This window comes from Lissotriton helveticus, chromosome 3_1, assembly GCF_964261635.1.
Source record: "Lissotriton helveticus chromosome 3_1, aLisHel1.1, whole genome shotgun sequence".
Classification (NCBI taxonomy): Eukaryota; Metazoa; Chordata; class Amphibia; order Caudata; family Salamandridae; genus Lissotriton; species Lissotriton helveticus.
In genome coordinates, this window is record NC_136061.1 from 1244010595 (window position 1) to 1244032624 (window position 22030).

Consider the following 22030-nt stretch of genomic DNA (forward strand, 5'->3'; position numbering starts at 1 on the left):
CTCCGAGGGGATGTCATCTTCGGGGTAATCTGGCGTCTTTTTATTGAAATTGTCACTTTTTGTATCGTCGACGAGGTCGTCGGAGGAATGAATCGTCGAAGAAGATTGGAACGTCGACGATGGAATGATCGTCGACAGAACCGTTGACGAGCTCTTCATCAGTACCACTGTAGATGTTGACGCCGACATCGCAATCATCGACATCATCCTCGTCGAGGTAGTCATCGTCGACGACATTGTAACTGGCACCTCAGATTGTAGCGTCAACGAAGTAGTCATCGACGAAGGCACTGAATATGACAAAGCTCTCGTCGACGAGCCCATCAACGGAGCTGAAATCAACATCAATTGAATCTTTGACACCATCGTTGACGTACCTGATGTTCTCGTCGTCGATGGACGGATCTTCTTGTTAGATTTTCCTTCTGGAGGTACTGAAGCTGGTTTTTTAAACAGCTTTGGCTTCTCAGAGGGTGGAGGTGACATAGAAGGCCCATGGCTCGCCTTCTGAATATAAAGTACCTCAGAAACCAGTCCTTCCCTCTCCTTTACACTTCGGTGAGAAGATTTGATGGGACTGCGCCTGTCAGACATATCAGAGGTCTTTTGCAAGGCCTTGGCAGGGGGGGGTCAGCCGAAGTAGAAGGAGAAGACCTACCCCTTTTTAGGTCTCGCCTGTCGATGCGCATGCGCATCGAGCAAGCGAGACTATAGGGGCTCATCCAGACTTTATCTAACTTGCAAGGAATCGTGGCGATTCCTTGCAGTGCCCGTGACTTTTAAGCTCAATGCGCATGTGCATTGAGCTTAAAAGCGCGTGCACATGCACCCAGCCGCCTACTCTCTCTCTCAGCCTTCCCACAACTCCGCCCCCTCACTACTTGATTGCACGGCCGCTAGGCCGTGCCTCCCCTACTCTCCTCCCCCCTCCTCCTCCTCTCCTCCCATGCCTGCCTGCCTCAACTCTCCGCCTCCCGCCCCCTCCCCCTGCACGGCCGCTAGGCCGTGCCTCCCCTACTCTCCTCCCCCCTCCTCCTCTCCTCCCATGCCTGCCTGCCTCAACTCTCCGCCTCCCGCCCCCTCCCCCTAGTTTCACTTGAGTCAGGGCTGAGTCTTTTTTGTAGTCTGGGCATGCCTGTCTTTTTAAAAGCTGGAAACCGCAATTGCATTTTCTGGTTCTACTGCCAGTGCTCGGGTTGTTTTGTTTGTGCTTGCTTCTGCATTAGAAGCGATGTGGAATGGTCGGATTGCACGTTTGGAGGGATTCTTGGGTGATTGCATTTAAGCTCGGAATTCGCTGTGAAAATAAGCCAGCGGGCTAAGCACAGACGATCCAACCTCCTCCCCCGGAGGCGTGCACGCAGCCTGGTGTTTCTTTCAACAGGGCAGGCCTATCTTTGAAAGGAATATTCACTTTCTTGCAGTCGGACAGCCGCTGCCGGGGCAGGGGTGTAGGCACCGAACTGTGTCCCAGGCACGGAGGCAACCGCAGACCTGCTGCCTCTTGCTACAGGCAGCTCTGGCCCGATCAGTAAATATTTCCCCGAAATCGCAACAGTAGACGACGACACATTGCTGTATTTTCAGTAGACAAATACACCTTTAGCACAACCTCACAGCTACATTCCGTCGATGTCCTCCTTTTTTTAATAAAACGGGGAAAACCCACCAGACTTTCAGGCTTCCAGTTTAAAAATTCCCCGGTGCCTTTGGAGTGGAAAGCCTGTCATTGCATTCGTTTTTTTTAACGTGGTCGAACTTCGCTCGTGTTTTGGTGGCAGGTATGTGAATGTGGTGTCTAACTATGAAGGCAGCAGACTGCACTCTGCATTTGTTGTTTTTGCTTTCCCCCGTAGTTTGGTGTATTACCGGTTTCAGAGCTGTTTGGGGAGAGGGTGTGCTTGGCTTCGGCCCATTCCTGTGGATAGCACGAGTGTTGGGCTGCAGCTCTGTGTGCTTATGGTGTAGACTGTAAACATGACTCTGTTGCCGGTGCCACACTGCACGTAGGAGTGCTGCGTGTTGCTGCGCTGTTCACTAGGCCTGTCGGATTGTGGGCACTGGCTATCTTCTCATGCTAATGCCAGCAGCCCGTGAGAGCCGCTCTGCTTGACTTATTGATCGTCTCTGGACAAGACTTTCAACTTCCCATGCACGCAAAGACAACCATTTAATGCTGCGATGCAGCTGATCTGCGGTCAGAAAGGACCAGACTTCTCAATAATTGGCGGGCGGGTGGTCGCCAGCTTTATGTGCGGGTCTATTTTTAACTGTAAGCTGTTTCCTAAGCGTTAGAATTCCGTTACAGCCGCCCCCCCTGAGATTGGACCAGTTGCCTCCGTTAGCTTCGTGTTTTCATTTTAGGTCTGGTGTTAGGCAATTTAATATTAGTAAAATCAAAAGGTCCTGGCGTTATCCAGCACCTTTTCATTTTATTAAAGCTATTTATTGACGAGACCTGCCTCTTCCCTCCCTCCCCCCCCACCCCCATTGGTATATTGCTGTATCATTCACATTTTTTTTTAAAAGAGACCAGAACAAAGCTGGAATGCTAGTTACACCTTTAATTATTTAAACAACGGCCTGGCTTGCTAACCTTGCCTTTCAATCTGCCTGCTGGCAATGCGGCATCACAAGTGTAATACATTATTACAGTAAAGTAGCTATGCCAGATGAGTTGTGGTTATATGCCAAGTAAATAGAACACCAGTGCACTTCCAAGATAGTCACTTTGATCCCTTCGCTATTATAGCGTTTCACAGATAGTCCATATCCTTGATCAGAAGCCAATTCCACAAAACCAGAAGGTGTAGAAAATTCAAGCCTTTATTTTGCAAACGCTATGGTCCACAGCCGACACGCGTTTCGCCCCCTTCGGGCTTTCTCAAGGCTTTTGTAGTGTGATTATAAATCTCAGTTCCTGTATCTATATGAGGTTATTAAAGTGCTACTGTTGTATCCTTATCCAGTTAATCTTAGCCTGAACAGTCGTTATGTTATTGCAGGATCCTTTTGTTCATATCAAATACGTAGTGTGGCGAATCAATCTTCCCAAAAGCAATCTCAGTGTGCAGCCATGCTACGTTCTACAACCTCAGCATAAACAAAGATCCGCTTTGAACACCGTCCCTGCAATCTACCACCACCACGTCCACGTCCATCACCACCCCGTCCACCACCACATCCACCACCACCATGTCCACTACATCCACCACATCCACCACCACCACACCCACCTCCACCACCACCACGTCCACCACCATGTCCACCACCACCACCATGTCCACCACCACCACCATGTCCACCACCATGTCCACCACCACCATGTCCACCACCACCACATTCACCACATCGACCACCACTTTGTCCACCACCACTTTGTCCACCACCATGTCGCCCACCACCATGTCGCCCACCACCATGTCGCCCACCACCATGTCGCCCACCACCATGTCGCCCACCACCATGTCGCCCACCAAGTCCACCACCATGTCGCCCACCAAGTCCACCACCATGTCGCCCACCAAGTCCACCACCAACACCACAATCCACCACCACCGCGTCCACCACCACATCCACCACCACGTCCACCACCACGTCCACCACCACCACATCCACCACCTCGTCCACCACCACCACGTCGTCCACCACCACCACGTCCACCACCAACACGTCCACCACGTCCACCACCACCACGTCCACCACCACCACGTCCACCACCACCACGTCCACCACCAACACCACAATCTACCACCACCAACACCACAATCTACCACCACCACATCCACATCCACCACCACCAACACGTCCACCACCACCACGTCCACCACCACCACGTCCACCACCACCACGTCCACCACCACCACGTCCACCACCACCATGTCCACCACCAACACGTCCACCACCACCATGTCCACCACCAACACGTCCACCACCACCACGTCCACCACCACCACGTCCACCACCAACACCACAATCTACCACCACCAACACCACAATCTACCACCACCACATCCACCACCTCCGCAGCCACCACCACCAACACGTCCACCACCACCACATCCACCATCAACACATCCACCGCATCCACCACCACATCCACCATCACCACCACATCCACCACCACATCCACCACCACATCCACCACCACCTCCACATCCACCATGACATCCACCGCCACATTCACCACCGCATCCACCACTGCATCCACCACCACATCCACCACCACCACATCCACCGCATCCACCACCACATCAACCACACCCACCACCACCACATCCACCACCATATCCACCACATCCACCACCACATCCACCGCATCCACCACCACCACATCCACCACATCCTCCACCTCCGCATCCACCACCACATCCACCACCACATCCACCACCACATCCACCACCAACACATCCACCACCACATCCCACCACATCCACCGCATCCACATCCACCACCACATCCACCACCACATCCACCACCACATCCACCACCACATCCACCACCACCACATCCACCGAATCCACCACCACATCCACCACCACATCCACCATCACCTCCACATTCAATCGCTGACACACACAGCACGTTCCCATCTAATTGTGTGTATACAGTACAACATATTATATCCTATGTCTTCATTAACAATATAGTGTATCTGTACTGAATATATATCCAGCATTTCAGACTGCATTTCAGAGCTTTTAAAAATGTTTATGGCTTTTTTTTTTTGAAATTCTTTAGCATTGGCTACAGGAAACAAAAATGCTAAAGATTTACAAAAAAAACCCATAAACAATTCTAAAAGCACTAACTCTAATGCTGCGAGACCTATTGCATTTTCAATGCTTGTTTTAGGGTACAAGCAATAAATACAATCTTTATGCTTGTCCTCCACATAAAGCCTCTTCTTTGAACAGGTGGCACAAGGTGGCTTTTCTTCTCTTTGTCTGGCATCCTGAAGAGAAAACTGTAGGAAAACAGATGAAACAGAAGTTGAAGAGAAATCTGAGCAGAGCTCAGTTGAGACTCCCTAGCACAATGTGCAGTAGAAAATCTGAGGCCCTCTCAGGAAGGTTCTAAGGGGTGAGGCTAATCTGATTGGTTGTTGCATTAGTTTGATCTCTTTTACAAAAAGAGGTGGATATGCTACAAAATGAGATGAGGCCTAGGCTTTTTCTTTCTCTTTTGTACCTACTGCTATGCTATTTTTATTTACAGAGACTCCCATTCCGACGACTGGGAATGATACAAGCTATGGAAATCTATGAAAGTTCCAATACTGGAGTAAGTGAGGAATCCAGAGGGAGGCCAACCTCAGGCATGGATGCTGGTGTCGATAAACCAATGGACACTGGCAGAGATGGACAGAGTCAACAGCGGCGTCGGTGAGTGGCGTGTCGGAGTCGACTGGACGTCGACGGCCTCCACTGTGGACTCTACCTCGGCATCGACCGGCGTCGGATGTGTTGCCCCAGAAGTGGGATCAGGCTTAGAGTCGGTGTGAGTTTGGACGTTGAGCCCGGCTTCGGTGGAGCCCGGATGCATCTCTTGGGCAAAGCCTGGAGCCCCCGCCCCCAAGAACACTTATTTGGTGTACAGGCAGCATAAAACTGCTTGTAAAGCTTTGCTCTACTCTGAAAGAAGGCAGTGCCAAGTGTTGACAGACTGGTTATGGTGTAGATTCGAGCAAGCTAGGTTTAGTTGCCTTGCATGCACAGCCTACCAGGTGAGGACAAGAATTCCACCAAAGTAAATGTTATCTGCTAGGACATGTTAACAAAGGTGCAGGTAGGTTCAAAGGGGCAAAGATCAGACATGAGCCACTGAAAAGGATGCACACTGTCCATGTTCCATCGCACGAGCAGGCAAGCCCACAAAGGGACTGATCGGCCTACCCGAGCTCTTGTCTGGGAAATGTTTGTGCAAGAAATCGTGTGGTCAGTCCATATTTTTCGCCTTTTGCTGGACCCTATATTTTTGCTGGCTTTACAACTCTGTGCTTGTTACACTTGCTAACCACTGGTAAAGTGCCTGTGCTTCCTCGTTCAACATGATGAAACGGACATACCCCAAATAGGCATATTTTAACATACCTGTAAGTTACCAGTCTAGTGAATGGTACAACGGGTACCACAGAGCCTGTAAGTTAAATGTCACTAGTGGACTGCAGCATCCATTGTGTCATACACTACAGTGACAGTGCAAACATGGCAACAAGCCTACCACTGTAGTCCCACTTTGGCTGTATAAACACTGCAATTCGACCTGTCAAAATAAACCCTTTTGACAGGTCAAAATTCAATTTTCAATATATGCAAATAAACCCATGTAGGTCTTTTAGTCCACAAAGCAGGGTGCATGGTATTTAAAAGTAGGATATGTAGAAGTTGAATGTTAATCTGTCTTTACAGTGAAAATAATAAAACTATACAATAGCTATTCAAAATCCAATTCAATTGTCAAGTTTAGAAAATTACATTCTCACGGCCTGATGTTCTTAAGAGGCTAAATTTGCACGCAATATCCCACTTCTGCCAACCAGTAATTTTCATTTGAAGAGGTTTGAAAAGTTGTGAAATGTTTCCCAGGAGCAAACAGGCTGACCTGGTTAGGCAGAGATGATTTCCCTCAACCTGACAATATACAGGTTGGGGATAGACTGATCCTTTTTGATATTCGTGTCAAATCCTGCTTGGCTGGTCTGCTGAGCTTTTACATATAACACTAGGGGCGCACTTGAAAGGAACGGAAACAGGATGCCAAAATAATTCTTGTGCATCTCATCTCTAGTTGCTGAATTACCTACTTTATCCTACCACACTTCTGTCTCTGGGTTTTTACATATAACACTGGAGGCGCACTTCAAAGGAAGAAAAAGAGGATGACTATTCAATTCTTATGCATCTTCTGTATGGTTGCTAGATAATCCTACTTTGTTCTACCAGACAACTGCTTGTGTTTATTGGGGGTACCCTGGTATCTTCAAATTGGCTTTTAGTTTTTAATGCAGGAGGACACTAGGATTATCGTAGTACACACCCCAACCACACTCCCAGTCGAAAGAGCCAAAGTTTAGTGTGGACAAAGAAGTTTGTCATCGTAAAAATGCCCAAAGTGGTTAGGGTTGGTCCCAAGAACATTTACTCCATTGGCTGAGGCATGCCCAGGAGTCACTTCCAACCACTAACTAACTAGTGCCCGCCGTAAATGTAGCACACCCACTTCTAAACACTGCTACATCTGTGTATCAGAAAAGGACAACTTGATGTCTGATCTGAGAAGAGCCCTGGAGGACTGGACCTGCTCTCTTGTACCCAGGATAAATGTGCACACCAAGAGACAGAAAGATTACCTCCTGTTAAATGTACAGCGACACAAGCTACAAGGTGTCTCTTCCTGCAATTGCCTATCTTACCAGTGACAACTGGACCTGGACTGAACCCCGTTTGGCCTCTGTTCGACACCTTACAAGTCTCCAAATGGCTCTCTGAGGTAAAGGGAGCTTTAGATGGGTACTAATGTGGTAGATTGGGACTAGAAGGACTGAAGATAGAGGGTAAAATATTTGCCCAGGCCTACCCTGCACGCTCATCGATGGCTTAACCAAAAAGACAAAAGTAGTGCCTGAAAAGTAAGCAGAGGAAGGATATAAGCAATAGTTGCATGCTCCATAGGACAGACACACAAGAAAAAGAAGAAGGCCCATACAAGCCAACGAATAAAAAGCAAGCAAATGAGTGACAAAGCCAGCCAATGGTGAGCAATCAGCGGGCTTCAAGTCCACTGTAAGATGACAGTAGGTATTTTCCCCAAAAGACAGCTTGTGCTGTCGGGTAGATGCAACCTAAAAACAATTTTGTAGGTGCAGGTATGCGGGGTCATATATGCACACTCATGACCTTGACGAGCATCCTCTAAGGAGCCCTGTTGGATTCTTGCCCGAATCACATGTCCGCCATCCCCCCCTCTAGATTCGCTGCACCATTAACTGCTCTATCCAAACTGCCACCTTCCCCGACAACTGGAAACACGCTGAGATCAACCCTCTGCTGAAGAAGCCATCCTCAAACCTGACAGACCTCAAGAACTTCAGACCCATCTCCATCCTCCCCTTCACAGCAAAGGTCATCAAGAAGGCCATCAATGCCCAACTCTTCACGTTCATAGAAGTGAGCAAGTCCTTGACACCACCCAATCCGGCTTCCGAAGCAACCACAGCAGGGAGACTGAACTCATCACTGCCACCAACGACATCCGGTTCCTCCTAGACCGGGGTGAGACCGCAGCCCTCATCCTACTTGACCCATTGGCAGCCTTCGACACAGTCTCCCCACCACATCCTAATCACGAGACTCCACAACGTCAGGATCTGCGACAAGGCACTCAAACTGGATATACTCCTTCCTTACTCAGCGAGTCAGACTACCCCATTTCCTCACAGAACCTACAGAGATTAGATGCGGGGGCCCCACTGCTACTCCCTGAGCCGCACCCTCTTCAGCACCTACATGGCCCCCCAAAGCCATTGTCAGAAGCCATGGACTCAACATACTCTCCTATGCAGACGACACCCAGCTGGATCTCTCCCTCACCAACTAACCCAGAAACGCCAGAACCAACTTCCACAGCCAAATGAAGCACATTGCCACCTGGATGAAAGACAGCGGCCTCAAGCTCAACCTGGGTAAGACCGAAGTACTCATCCTGGGACCCTCCTCTTCAGCCGGGGGAGGATTCTTGGTGGCCAGCTGCTCTGGGACCCCCCTCCCACTCAGACGGACCACATTCGCAACCTCGGCATTATACTGAACTCATCGCTCACAATTAACCACCAAATCAACGCAGTTTCCTTAGCCTGCTTCCACACGCTCCGCCTTCTTCGAAAGACATTCAGGTGGATTTCCACAGAATCCATAAAGACGGTTAACCACGCACTCATCACAAGCAGACTCCACTACATCAATGAACTCTACGCCGGTGTCACCCAGAAACAGCTTAAGAAAGTACAGAACATCCAAAACTCAGCTGCCAGACTGGTCCTCAACATCCCCCGCTGCAGCCACATCATGTAACACCTCCAGCAACTACACTGGCTCCCAGTCAACAAGAGGATCACCTTCAAGCTCCTCACATATGCCTACAAAGCTCCCATTGACGAAGGACCAGCATACCTGAACCACCGCCTCGCTTTCCAGGTACCCACAGGCAACTCTGTTTCGCCTAACTCGCCTTAGCCTCCGTCCCACGGATCCACAAGATCAGAACCGGTGGAATTTCACTCTCCTACCTTGCCACCAAGACCCGGAACACCCTACCCCTCCACCTCAGGCAATCTGCGTCAATGACCCAATTCAAGAACAACCTCAAGACCTGGCTCTTTGAATGCTCCTACACCCAGGGGGAGCAGCAGCACCCCCACCCCAAACTCCCCAACCAGCGCATTGAGACCTTTACGGGTGAGTAGCCGCACTTTACAAGCCCCTGATTTATTGACGAGTCAGCACACGAGAGCCATTTAAATAAAAAAATATTGAATGATCCGAGGTGGATCAGTAAATTTAAATAAAGGAAATAAGAAGCCACTGGGGGTAGGGTGTGATTGGGGGGGGGAGGCATAGAGGAGTGAGCAGGGTGGAAAAAATAAAGCCTGGTTTTGGAAGGGGCAAAGCAGAGCATATAAGAGAGCAACAGGGAGGCCAGGGAAAAAATCTATGTCTGGTAGGCATGATGGAAAAAATGAAATTAAAAAGCTCGAGAAGCAGCACCTGGGTTTTAAGTTTGAACTGGTTTTGGTTAAGTTTGAGAAAATAAAACTAAAAGGTACCTTTAAACTGGATTATGCTGGAAACAAAGCTGCCACTCGCCTGGCAGTTCGGGGCAGACTGCCCAATGAGGAACAGGGTTGTCACTGATTTGCTTAAGGAGGAATCATTTAAGGTGAATAACTGAACTGGAATGCAGCCCGAGCAATTGTCAGTGGCTGTGTTTAAGTATCGCACCCATCACCTTGTTTTGGCTCTCTAAAGGCTCAAGAAGAAACCTTTGGCCAAAAACCATCTAAATCGCTGGTTTACCGGTGTGGACCTGCAGTCAAGGGTTTCTGCATCATCTAAATTGTGCCTCTCCCTCTACATTAGAGCAAAATGAATCAACAAAATTATGCTCCATTTTTTTCCCCAAAACCAAACAAATAGATGACCGTCAAACAGTGGCATTAAGATGCTACATTAACAGGAATTCAGCATGTGACAAATGACCAGTAACATAGAAAAGCACTTACCTAAAGTCTTTCACATCTGTATCAATACCATTTTGGACAGGCAGGCCATTTGGCTTATCCATTACATCTCCTTCCTCCTTCAGGTCCCCCAATTTATCTCCATCGTAAACTCCTTTACTTTTTTTATCCACTTTGTCATTATCATCATTTTCTCCATCTCTTGGACCCTGTGGAAAAGTAAACTGCTAAATCAAGTAATGTGATTCTTTATTTTCACCTTTAGTTTGTTTTATGAATCAACTTAACATTAAATGGCACTTCATGTTGTTTGATTTATCAAGCAAAATAAGCTACAGTGAGTCTTTCTTGGTAAAAAGGGGCAATCAGGCATTACGGGAGAATCTCCTGAAGGGTAATGTCTGTTACTAACGATGTCACAGGGTCGTCGCTATTGCAACTACTAAAATACTCCAACTAGATAAGCAAGTTCATCCTTTCAGATACTGGATACTTCATAGGAAACAAGGTGAAGCTGTCCTGATTTATTTTAGAAGGTGGGGGTAGAAACTCTGATAAAGCACAGTACATAACACTCAAACTGAATATCTTCAGAAAGAATTCGGTTTTTACTAGTAAGCAAAAGAGGCAGCTACAACTATGTTATGCAAAGAAACACCCAAAGATGTTAAGGCATTCTGGAGAAGAAATATGCCCCAGAAGAAATTATTTATTTTGCATGAACACAGGCAAAATTACATCAGTGGCCACCCTACCAAGGATTACAAGTAGTGCCTACCAATGCTCAACTGGCAAAGTTATAAAACAGTTTATCAGCATGTGTTGCTTTATTACAACTAATCAAATCATACCTGCAACGGCCCAGAGCACCAAAAAATCACTTCAGCAAGACTTCTTTCCACTTAACATAATTTATCAGGTAAAAGCTTCTGCTTTAAACTTGCACCCTACAACATGTACTCCTGCAGTCCTACACTCAGTCTTCATCGGCTACCAATTACATTTATTTATCCTCAGGACCTGCAACACAGCCAATAACCGTACATCTATGCTCTTTTGTCAATGGTCATATAGCAGGTTCTGTTTTCGTGGATGTCTGTGCACAGACCTAGAGCTCAGTCAGCTCGTCTCCCTTTCACTCAGAGGGCCTGAAGCGAATCAGCACTGCCTCCAGCATGCTCTGCTGGGGGCAAGTGCTGTTTGGGTCCAGACCCTCTGAATGACATACAGGAGCCATGTCCATGGGTTACTTACTAGGATTCGTAAGCTACTGTTAGCTTCCAATAGGTTCACTGGAGATCCAAGATTTATGGAAACCTCATGATGCACAAAACAAACAGACACAGTGTATGTGTGATTGCACATTTCGTCTTTTAGAGTGGTTTGTTTTTAATACATGGAATCCCCACTCAAGGAAATCTCTGGCATTGAAACAATTTCACTGGATGAAGAAAGCTCAAGGCTTAGGAAGTCTACGTGGATAATGTAATTTTTTTTAAGAAAAAGGCTTACTTTAACAAATAGTAGAAAATAAGGAAAAATTGCTACATGCATCAGGACTACATTACAATATTAGCAGAGCATCTACTAAAAACACAACTTAAAGCTTTAGGTAACTGGTATGCTGGGAAAAGGATTGAAACCACCATGAGAAGCTTGGTCTATAGCAGGTCAATCAATATAACTTCCATTCTGAATTATACTTACAAAGCGTCCTTTCCGGTGACAGGAGTCTCCAGGTGAAGAACTTAAGACATACTCCACCATGCTGACACCCAACCCTCCACTCTCCGATCGCGGAGACAGCACAGAGTTGACCTCGCTGTTAACATGGAACCCCTGATGTCGTCTTTGAACCATGATTGGCTGGGAAACCGAATGATCTACACAAACAAGTACCCCCAAGAAAAAAAAGTAATTAACAGACAGCAAAACAGCAGTCAACTTTGTTCAAAAGTAACAAGAGAATGTGGCAAATTTCAATCAAAACATATGGTGATGCTTCAGATGCTCCACCATCTAGTAGAAGACACAATGTAGGGTGAATTGTTTCACTAGCTTTCAATACTAAAATACACAAATTCCTTCAAATTTCAACTCAATATATACATTAATGGAGGCCAAAAAATACCACAAGTTCCAAAACACTGTGCAAAAGGTAATAATGATAAGAATTTACTGATCTCAGCTGGGAAGGGAGCATGCTTCCTGCACTTTAGACGAACAACAAAGTATATAAAGCATATCGAATACTGAAATACATTACAACTGAATCATCAAACAAGCAGCTAATACATTTCACAACTACAATCTTTGCTCAGAAAGTTGTTTCAGGTCTTGTAGTGGAGACAATGGGTAAGAAGTGAACCTGTACTGAAGGCACAAACGTCTGATCTTTTGGTTTCGCAGGAGCAGTTTGTGAACGTCCTCACAGAGAACTAGTCATCTTGTAAAGAGGAACAATATTTTACAATGCCAGAATCAACTCTGTTGTCCAAGGAACCACCAATTTAGCAGTAGCGATTTCTGGTGAGTGAGTAAAGTAATTGACTTCAGAAGGTTTATTGTGAAGCAGAACATGTGTAACTGGTTGCATGATGCAGTTTGTCCAGTTCTGGTACTAATCAAGACAACTCTACTTCAAAAACAACTGTCTAGAAAAGAGTAGGCCTGTATGGCTTGTCACCTTGAAAATTTCTCTCCCAAAATGTCACTTTTGTTATGACTCTCCTCTGAAACGAAGCCAAAAAACTGGACACATTTGTCATTAGTCAGAATGTGGTGGGACGGGAATGTCAACTACAAGATGTACAATTGGGTCTAGCTACCCTGTGCGTCCAATTGAGTATGTGCTACACAGTTTCTGCATTTCGTCCCGGCCTCATGCTAATCTAATATGTGCAATAAAGCCAGAGCCTCAACTTGACATGAGACTGGTGCTGGACCTGAAGGGGCACACCAAGCGAGCCCTCCGCAGTGACAGAGGCAGTGGCAGGTAATCGTTTAAAGCGGTGAAGCGTAATATTGGCCATAAGTTCTCCCCTTTTTTTCCCCTCAAACTTTGCCTCACTCACACTCTTTTACTCTCTTCCCCTCACATACAAACTCACATTCTCTCTTTTGCTCAGTACCACTCATACTAATACTATTATTCAAACACAATGTAATTATACTCACTGGTTCTTATTCTCACTACCACGCTCACTGACTGGGCCCTGGTGCAACTTCATCAGCTGAATGATTGATAGCTACATCCCTGACTCACACTTCCTCTCAACCTCCAATCAATCAATCATTCTAAAACTCCTACTCCTTCACTCATTGCCTTGTACTCTCTCACTTATTAATACACATTCTCAATCTCCGATTCTCACTCACTTTCACTCTTATAGACACTCAAACACTAACTCAATCCCATTCGCTCTCAACCATTCACTCTCAATCATTCACAAACACACACAGTGAAATAACTGCAGTTAATTTTATTTACTTATCTTGCTTATTTAACTGGCAACTCTGAGGTTCCATGGAAGCCACAGAGCAAGAATCTGCTGCTCGGCATTGGAACCAGCCAGCCATGATTCCAAACAAGGACCCAGACAGAGGAGCGAAGGGCAAGAATGAAAATAGGAAAACCCATCTCAATCCCTCTCCCAGCTTCTTGATTGGACTGGAAACACAGGTCTCTAAAAAGCTGGAGTTCTGCTCCTATGCGTGGCATTTCATTGGCTTCAGAGACACAGATGTGCACCTTGGCAGCTACCTTTTAGCAGATATATTATGATGCCTGAGGTAAGCACAGTAAATCTGATAAATAAAGTGCATTGTGCTTGTGTCTGGAAATCACAGTTAAACTACGCCTCTCAGACATGCTCAATCTAGGCATTTGAAACACTCTGTGGCTGGATCATGCCTCAACAACCTCCTTTCATCACCACGATCCTGGAGACAAGGCAGAGAGAGCTGATCGGTGCACTGGCAGTGTTAATAAAAAAGTCAGAAGTCTCTAAAACGGAGTGTTCCTAAATGTATGAGCACTCCAAATCTCAAGTCCTCGAAAACTATAGTACAACAGATCAACAGAAAGGTTTAAATGGAAAGCAGATTCGAAATGCAGCATGAACGGTTAACACTTGGATGATCTCAAAAAGGAAAAGACAGGAAAAAACTCCGCAAGGGATCATTGGTGTCACATTACGTGTCCAGTGTCATCATCTGGGATGCGAATCCTTTCTGATAGAGAGAGCTGCTGATTAGTCCTCTTGAGACTGCCACCTGGGTTATGGTAGAGAGGAAGGGTGTGAATATAGTTCCTGTTGTCGGAGTGTTAAATGTGCTTTCAGAAGGGGGAGCTCCTTTTGTCTTTCTTCCTGAATGTCGGGTGTAGCTGCTGATAGTCTGGTGCAGAGTGCTCTCAACTTGTTTGCGCCTCACCTGTAGGTGCTCGGACTTGGAGACAATCTTGCTCTAAAGGGCATCACGCAAGACAGGACAAGTATGGAAAACAGTGTGAGAAGGACACATGGCCAATTCTGTTCTACTGACTGAACCAGTCCTAAAATACCAGCCAGAGAATCGAAATTTGCCTAGCATAAGTAACGGTAATTTTCAATTCTATAAGTACACGGAGGCGAGGATTATGCTTTTCTCTCTTCGCTTTATTGTATTAGCATTTTTTCAGCAGCCAGAAAAGCTATACTTTCATCGTTTTCCTCCATAAAATAAGGGAAACAAAATAAACCCATTAAACAGAACAAAATCCAGATCGGACTACAACTCCCATGATCCTCCGGGGCATTGTTCATACAAGTCCTTCAACAGTGTCCATGCATCCTACATAGCCCCCGTGTCCTAGCTGTCCTTCCACTTTCTTCGCGCCCATCACGAAACAGGTTTATTGATACAGGTTTATTGATTCAGGTTCATTGATTCTGCTTAGCACCATCATGTCCTAGAACAGACAAAGATAGCGTAAGGCACTTTACGGACAACTGATTCAAGCAAGAACCTACTACAGGACAAATCAGGATTCTAACACTTCTTTAAAGGCTGGAGATCAAAAAAGGGTACTTACTCCCATACAGGTGGGTTCCCACCGGCGTGCAACTGGTGGGATAATCCTCGCCTCTGTGTCCTTAATAGAATTGTACCTTACCGTTACTTATGCTAGGCAAATTTCGATTCTATGTCAGTACCGGAGGCTTCGATTATGCTAGTTCAAACCTTACTTGCCACCAACTGAGCAACGTCCAAGACTGGTTTAAAGTAAAACCTCTTAAAGGTAGAATCCTAGGACCAGTCCGCCGCTCGAATCATATCTTCCAAACGTGCTCCCAAAGAGAAGACCTTAGAAGCCATTGCGCCTCTGACTGAATGAGCACCGTACTGCTTTGTGTCAATACCCGCATCTTGCATGACCCAACGCACCCACCGGGCAATGGTGGGGGAGGAGACTGCTCTATGCGGTTTTCGCAAAGCAATTAGAAGTTGCCGTTCGCCCGGAGGGCGCAAATCTTGAGTAAGGTCTTCGTAAGCCTTAGACAATTAACCACACAACTTGGGACTGTCCAAGAACGCAGAATACGAAATGGACCAGGTCAAGGACTTAGTCCTGCGGCCCACCGTAAACGTCACACCATCCGGTGAAAAAACTTGCGCTGAAACGTCCAGAGCACGAACATCAGACACCCTTCGACAAGACACCAGAAACAAAAGCATGGCCAATTTGGCAGAAAGCTCCTTCAAAGAGAGGTAACTATTCTGTTGCTATGAAATAAAAAGATTCAAGACCAAATTGGCGTCCCATAAGGCAGAATAACGCAGCTCAGGAGGTAACGAGAGTCGAATACCCCTCAACAGCTTGCAGACAAAGGAATGCTCCCCCAGTGGAGAAGTGTGGCTCAGGGGTTAGAGGCAGCAGACCCGGAAGCTGAGATCGGTCCTGGACCAGGGTTCAAGGACTCGATAATTCTCGCTCCGGTGCCTCCTCGACTCACGGGTTCACACTCTGCGACTCTGGGCAATAGCTTGCTTAATCTCCACAACGGCCCCTCGCGGCGGGATGCCTGACTTTCACCTTGTGGATACCCTGCTATCTCACAGGGGAATACCAGGAAGGGTTCCCTAAGCAAGCGCCGGGAAACCCACTGCGGGTAGCTGTGCGCTATATAAGCTCAACTACATTTACATTTACATTTACAAGGGTGATCAGTCGGCCAGGCAGTGAGCCGCGGAAATTGCTGAGCGGACCGCATTAATAGATGACGTTGCCAATTCTGCCAAATAATTCAGGACTGGAACAACTCAGGCGACCAAGGCATCCAAACCCCGAAGATACCAACGCCCCCACTTCGCCCAGGCAGAGCGATAGCGTTTAGATGTGCTGTCTGCCCAGGCCTTGGACAAGAGCTCCTCAGCCGGTCCCGAAAGGCCTGGGAGCATCCAATGTTTCCGGAAAGCCGCCACGCCATGAGATGGAGTCCCCTCTCAGTGACTAGGTGAGGACATTCCCCACTGGGACTCAGGAGGGGGGGGGGAGGAAACAGGGGGAGTAGGATTGGAAAATCCCAAGAAAGTTCCAGAAGAATCGGAAAACAAACTTGAGAGCTCCAGAATGGTGTCACCACCAACTCCGCCCTCGGTCTACCGACCTGGGCTGCCGTCCGCACGATCATGGAGAAAGGAGGGAACGCATAACCCTTTTCCATACGCCACTCCTGCAAGAAAGCATCCGTGGCCTCCGCGAGAGGGTCCGGCCTCCAACTGAAGAAGCGTGGGAGTTGATACAGGCGTGACACAAAGAGATCCATTGTGAATGGCCCCCATAGACTGGACAGCCACCTTAAGACCACCAGATCCAACTTCCATTGACTGGAATCGACCAGATACCTCGAGTTCCAGTCTACCACCTGATTGGCCTGTCCCGGGAGGTACTCTGCCGTTACCGAGATATGATGTGCTAGGCAGTACTCCCAAAAATCCTCCGCCAGATTCGCGAAGGCTTGAGCCCGAGGGCCCCCCCAGATGATTGACATAACGGACCGCTGAGATGTTGCCCATCTTTAGGAGGACACAAGGCTGTACCTGGTCCCTCGTCCAACACCTGACAGCGAAGTACCCCGCCAGGAGCTCCAGGCAATTGATGTGCAATCTCTGTTCTTCGGACGACTAGACGCCGGCTGTGGAGAAGTCTCCGCAGCGAGCGCCCCATCCCGACTGGCGTCGGACTTTATGACCAAATCTGGAACTGAGCCAAAAATCGCTCGACCGTTCCATGCCTCCATTTGGGTGAGCCACCATGCCATCTCCTCCTTTACTTCTGCCAAAATGGGTACCATATGCTCATAAGGCAACCCCTTTCGGAGATTAGACGCTTTTAATTGCTGCATGGCTCGATAATGCAGGGGAACCGGGAAGATTGCCTGGATGTACGAGGATAGAAGCCCCACCACCCTGGCAATCTGCCTGAGGGAGACCGAAGGTCTGGAGAACGTCTGACGTAACTCGTGTCGAATCTTGGACATTTTTCGGGACGGCAAGCTCAAGGAAGCCCTGACCAAGTCCACGACAAAGCCCAGAAAAGTTAAGCTCTGTGACGGTGTCAAAATAGACTTGTCCCTGTTGATCACAAACCACAGATCTTGCAAAAGCGTCACCGCTTGCTGAAGATGCACTGACAAAGTCCTGGGACATTAAGCCATGATCAAGATGTCGTCCAAATAGACGATCAGGCAGATACGGATGAAGTACCTTCGTTAAACACCACAGTGCCGAAGAAAGACCGATTGGAAGGGCGGTGAACTCGTATACCTGGTCCTTCCAGCAGGTCTGGAGGAAACGCCGGTGTGGTGGATGGATGGGTACCACCAAGTACGCATCCTTGAGGTCCAGGCGTACCATCCAGTCGGCTGGAAGGAGGATATCCCTGAGCAGATGAATGCCCTCCATCTTGAAATATCATTACACCAACCAGGAGTTGAATTCCTTCAGGTTGATGACTGGCCGGCGGCCCTCATCTGTTTCGTCCACTAGAAACACATTGCTGAGAAAACCGCGAGGGTGTAGCTGTGAACGACAGATGGCCTCTTTGCAGAGTAAAGCGGAGACCTCTTAGTCACCCAACTGGGTATCCGCAGCGGAGAAAGAAATGGGGCGAGGGCGGAATTCTTGACTAGGGGTATCGTAGAACTCTATATGAAACCCTTGGATAGTTTGCAGAACCCACATGTCTGTCGTAATGGCTGCCCAAGCGTCTTGGAAATGCGCCAGCTGCCCCCGATACAAAGATGTGACGACGGCCAAACACTTGCCGGAATTATTTCCTCCGTTGGAGTTGTTCCTAAAGCCGCGGCCTCTGAATCGGTCCTCTCGTGGGGTAGAATTCAGAGTAGGTGGTGCTGGTGGAATATTGGCCACATTCGGAGCCTTGTCCCCTGCCGGGACCAGAATGCGCGCCACGGCCGGTCGCACGGCTCCTACCGCGACCGGCCCCTTGAGAAATCCGAGGCTGGAAGACCCTCTTGATGTTGGACTGAGCCTTGTCCAGCGAGTTGAAAGTGGCCACAAACTTCCCTAGCTCTTTCACAAAGGGATCTCCAAAGAGCCCCACTTGCGCCACAGCCCCTGCCTCCGTGGAAGCCAGGTCCCCTAATTTAGGGTCCAACTTAATTAGTAGGGATCGACGACGATAAGGCACGATTAGCATTGCCTAAGAATATTATGGGGCGCTGCGCCCAATTGGACAGGACCTTCGGGGAAATGGTGGCACCCGAATCTTTGGCCTCCTCCGCCATGTCCACGATTTTTGTTAGCGGACCTATGGCGTCCAGCAATTTATCTTGGCATGAGCGCCATGACCTGTCTATCCCCTTCCGTGGGTCTTTAATATATTTGGCCAGGAAGGTCGCCATCTTGGAGTCAAGCTCCGGTGTACAGGCCACCTTCCCTTTCAAAGTAGGGCGTCGACATTCAGACCGCAGGCAACCCCTCGCCTCTTTCTCTAGGGGCTTGCGGAGGTGGCCGGACACAAACTTAGCCACCCTCTCCCCAGGGGCCCAGGCTGCCGACCGAGGATGAATAATTTCACCCGGGTCCAGCATGCCTGAACTGTCCTGCGGTAGAGAGACGGAAGAGCCAGCCGGAAGCCAGGACCGCGAAGACCCCGCATCATCATCCGAATCCTCCGGGGAGTCCCCATTGGTATCAGGGGAGTCCGGAGGGGGAGGCGGAACGGACTAGGTGCCCGTAAACTGACCAGGAGATGGCGGGGATGTGCGCGCTAAGAATGCATTACTTAAACACTCAAACGCACCTTTAGCAACCACTGGGGCTTCCCCGGGGCCACCCTCATTACAAGCTTTCTTCGGGGGCGGGGAACCCTCCCCTGTAGGGATAGCCATAGGGGCCTGCAATGGGGCTTCTGAAGGGACCTGTGCAGGGACCTCAGAACGTGCCTGCGCCAGCTTGGCGCACTCCTGAACAATGAGCTCTGAGAGGCACTGCTCCATGGGACCCACTACCTCGTTCACACACCTATAAATAGAAGAGTCTACTGCCTCAAAAAAGGCGTCATCGTAAGGGATGTATTCCGCCACCTCCTCAACATAGACATCATCCTGCTCCATGGTGAAATTTATAACAATAAGGAGTCAGGCAGCAGGTGCAAGTACAACTGCAAGGAGTGTCTCCTAAGGGAAAAAATATAGGCAGACCTTAGGACTGCAAGGTTTTTGGGGCAGCAGCATTACTGCACGTCGGGCGAGCACCAAAGCCCAAGCGCGCTAGGCCCTCACCCAGGACCAGGCCTCCTCCCACCTCCCACCGCGCTCTGACGGTGCCCAGGAATGAAATAAGCCCGTAGGAGGCAGACGTGGTATAACCGCAATACGGACACCCGCCGGGGCGTTCTAAGAAATGAAGAAGAAAAACTGGCAATACCGACCCTTAAAGAAGGGTGTTACGGTGAGCCGGCTTGGGGATAAGGGTCTCGCGGCTCACTCACAGCGCGGCTCCTCAGATCCACGCTGTGCGACCAACGAGACCGGAGAGCACCCCGGCAGTGAAATGCAACACCGCAAATCAAATGGGACACGGCCGCGTGAGGAGCGCTCTCGCGGCCGATAGGGGAATCTGTGAAAGGAAACACAGTTGAGCCCGCAATGAAATACCCCGCAACAACACTACAAATAACGTTCCGGGACCCCCCCCCCCCAGGCGTTTGCGGTCACCGGTCAACACCTCGGGCTCTAAACAATCAAGGAAGGAAAAAAATCACTTAACTGGCTGCGTAAGCAGCGAAGAAAGAGGAAGGACAGCTAGGACATGGGGGCTATGTAGGATGCATGGACACTGTTGAAGGACTTGTATGGACAATGCCCCGGAGGATCATGGGAGTTGTAGTCCGATCTGGGTTTTGTTCTGTTTAATGATGTTTTTTTCATTGTTTCCCGTATTTTATGGAGGAAAACGATGAAAGTATAGCTTTTCTGGCTGCTGAAAAAAATGGTAATACATTAAAGAAAAGAGAAAAGCATAATCGGAGCCTCCGGTCCTGATATAGAATCCACATCCCGTTTGCCATCCCAGTGTAATAGGGGGAGATGATGGCTAACTTGTTACAGTTTCAAGTTCACTCTTACTGATTAGGTAGTACTTCAAAAGTACCCTGATGCCTATTGCAACACAGGAGCTAGTGTCTACAATAACCAGTTTCCCAGGAAGTGTTTCCCCAGAGGCGAGGGAACCTGGAGTCTGATTTGGAGGAAGAAGTGCCTGCCTTGTAGCAGAAGCCTAAGGAGGAGAGGTTGAACGAGCGGACTCTACAGGAGCTGAATTGCTGGCGTGGCAGATTGTCATGGGGTTGTGGTTCGTCCACCAGAGATTTAACTTGTGTGACTAGCATGCTCTAGCACAGAAGCCGGTCACTGAACTCCTCAGAGAAACAACAACACTTTTGAAGATCTACAGAGCAGTCTCCATCACCAACCCAGTTGTGGAACTTCTCCAAGTGTACCAGATCAATCTGCCAGACGGAAGGGATCAGCCATGTGGAAAATGTACTATGCTACTCTGAAGAACAACGCTCCAGCATTAGGCAGTTTGTGTTGAAACACAGATTTCCTAACATTGTGTTAGAGATCTGCATGCCTTACAGTGCTTAATTTGTAAAAAAATAGAAGTGCAGGTGCTGAAAATGTTGCCACGGAGGCCACAGCTCATTTCTTCCTCTGGTGAGCCCCACTTTCAACACACTCACTGCCTCTGTCTCTATCTTCTAACCTTGATCTGTTGTCTGTCCCCTAAGTCTTTGCTCTAAGAGTCTATCCTCTCACCTCTCTAATTGTTTTCTATCATCTTTGTCACACCTGGTGTGTTACCTTATTCCCTGTATTTCTGATTTGCCCTCTATTTATTCTAGCCCTGCCCTTTTAACTCTTCACTTTTATCCATGCTCTGCTCTCTCTCCCCCCTCAATATTGGCTCTTTACTATCACTCTTCTAGCAGTGATTAGCTGTGTCTCCGTATTATCATTTGTCTGTTTTCTTTCCTCTGTCCTGTCCTCTACATCCTTTCATTGCATCTTCTCTCTTCTTAATGCTCTCTTCTTCACATCATGGCTGCTTTCTCTTTGCATATGATTTGCTCTCCTTTTCTTCTACTTAGCTCCGTCATCTCTCTCCTCTCGTTTCTTTCTCCTATTTACTCCTCCTCTCTCTCTCATCTATACCACTGCTGCTGCCTGTGACCCTTGTCGTCAGCCTGTACATGCCCTGCTCTTTTGAACTCTGCGTTTC

General features: G+C 48.2%; 1 protein-coding gene across 12 annotated transcripts in view; it reads right to left on the bottom strand.

Moving 5' to 3' along the window:
* PUM1 (pumilio RNA binding family member 1) overlaps positions 1-22030 on the bottom strand; it is a 993892-nt gene that overhangs the window by 625998 nt on the left and 345864 nt on the right. For all 12 annotated transcript variants that reach the window (XM_078681891.1, XM_078681883.1, XM_078681895.1 and 9 more), the window contains 2 exons: positions 11945-12120; positions 10280-10446 (listed from right to left, as the gene is read on the bottom strand). In XM_078681891.1, coding sequence (XP_078538017.1) covers positions 10280-10446; positions 11945-12120 — 343 coding nt within the window. The remainder of the gene's footprint in view (positions 1-10279; positions 10447-11944; positions 12121-22030) is intronic.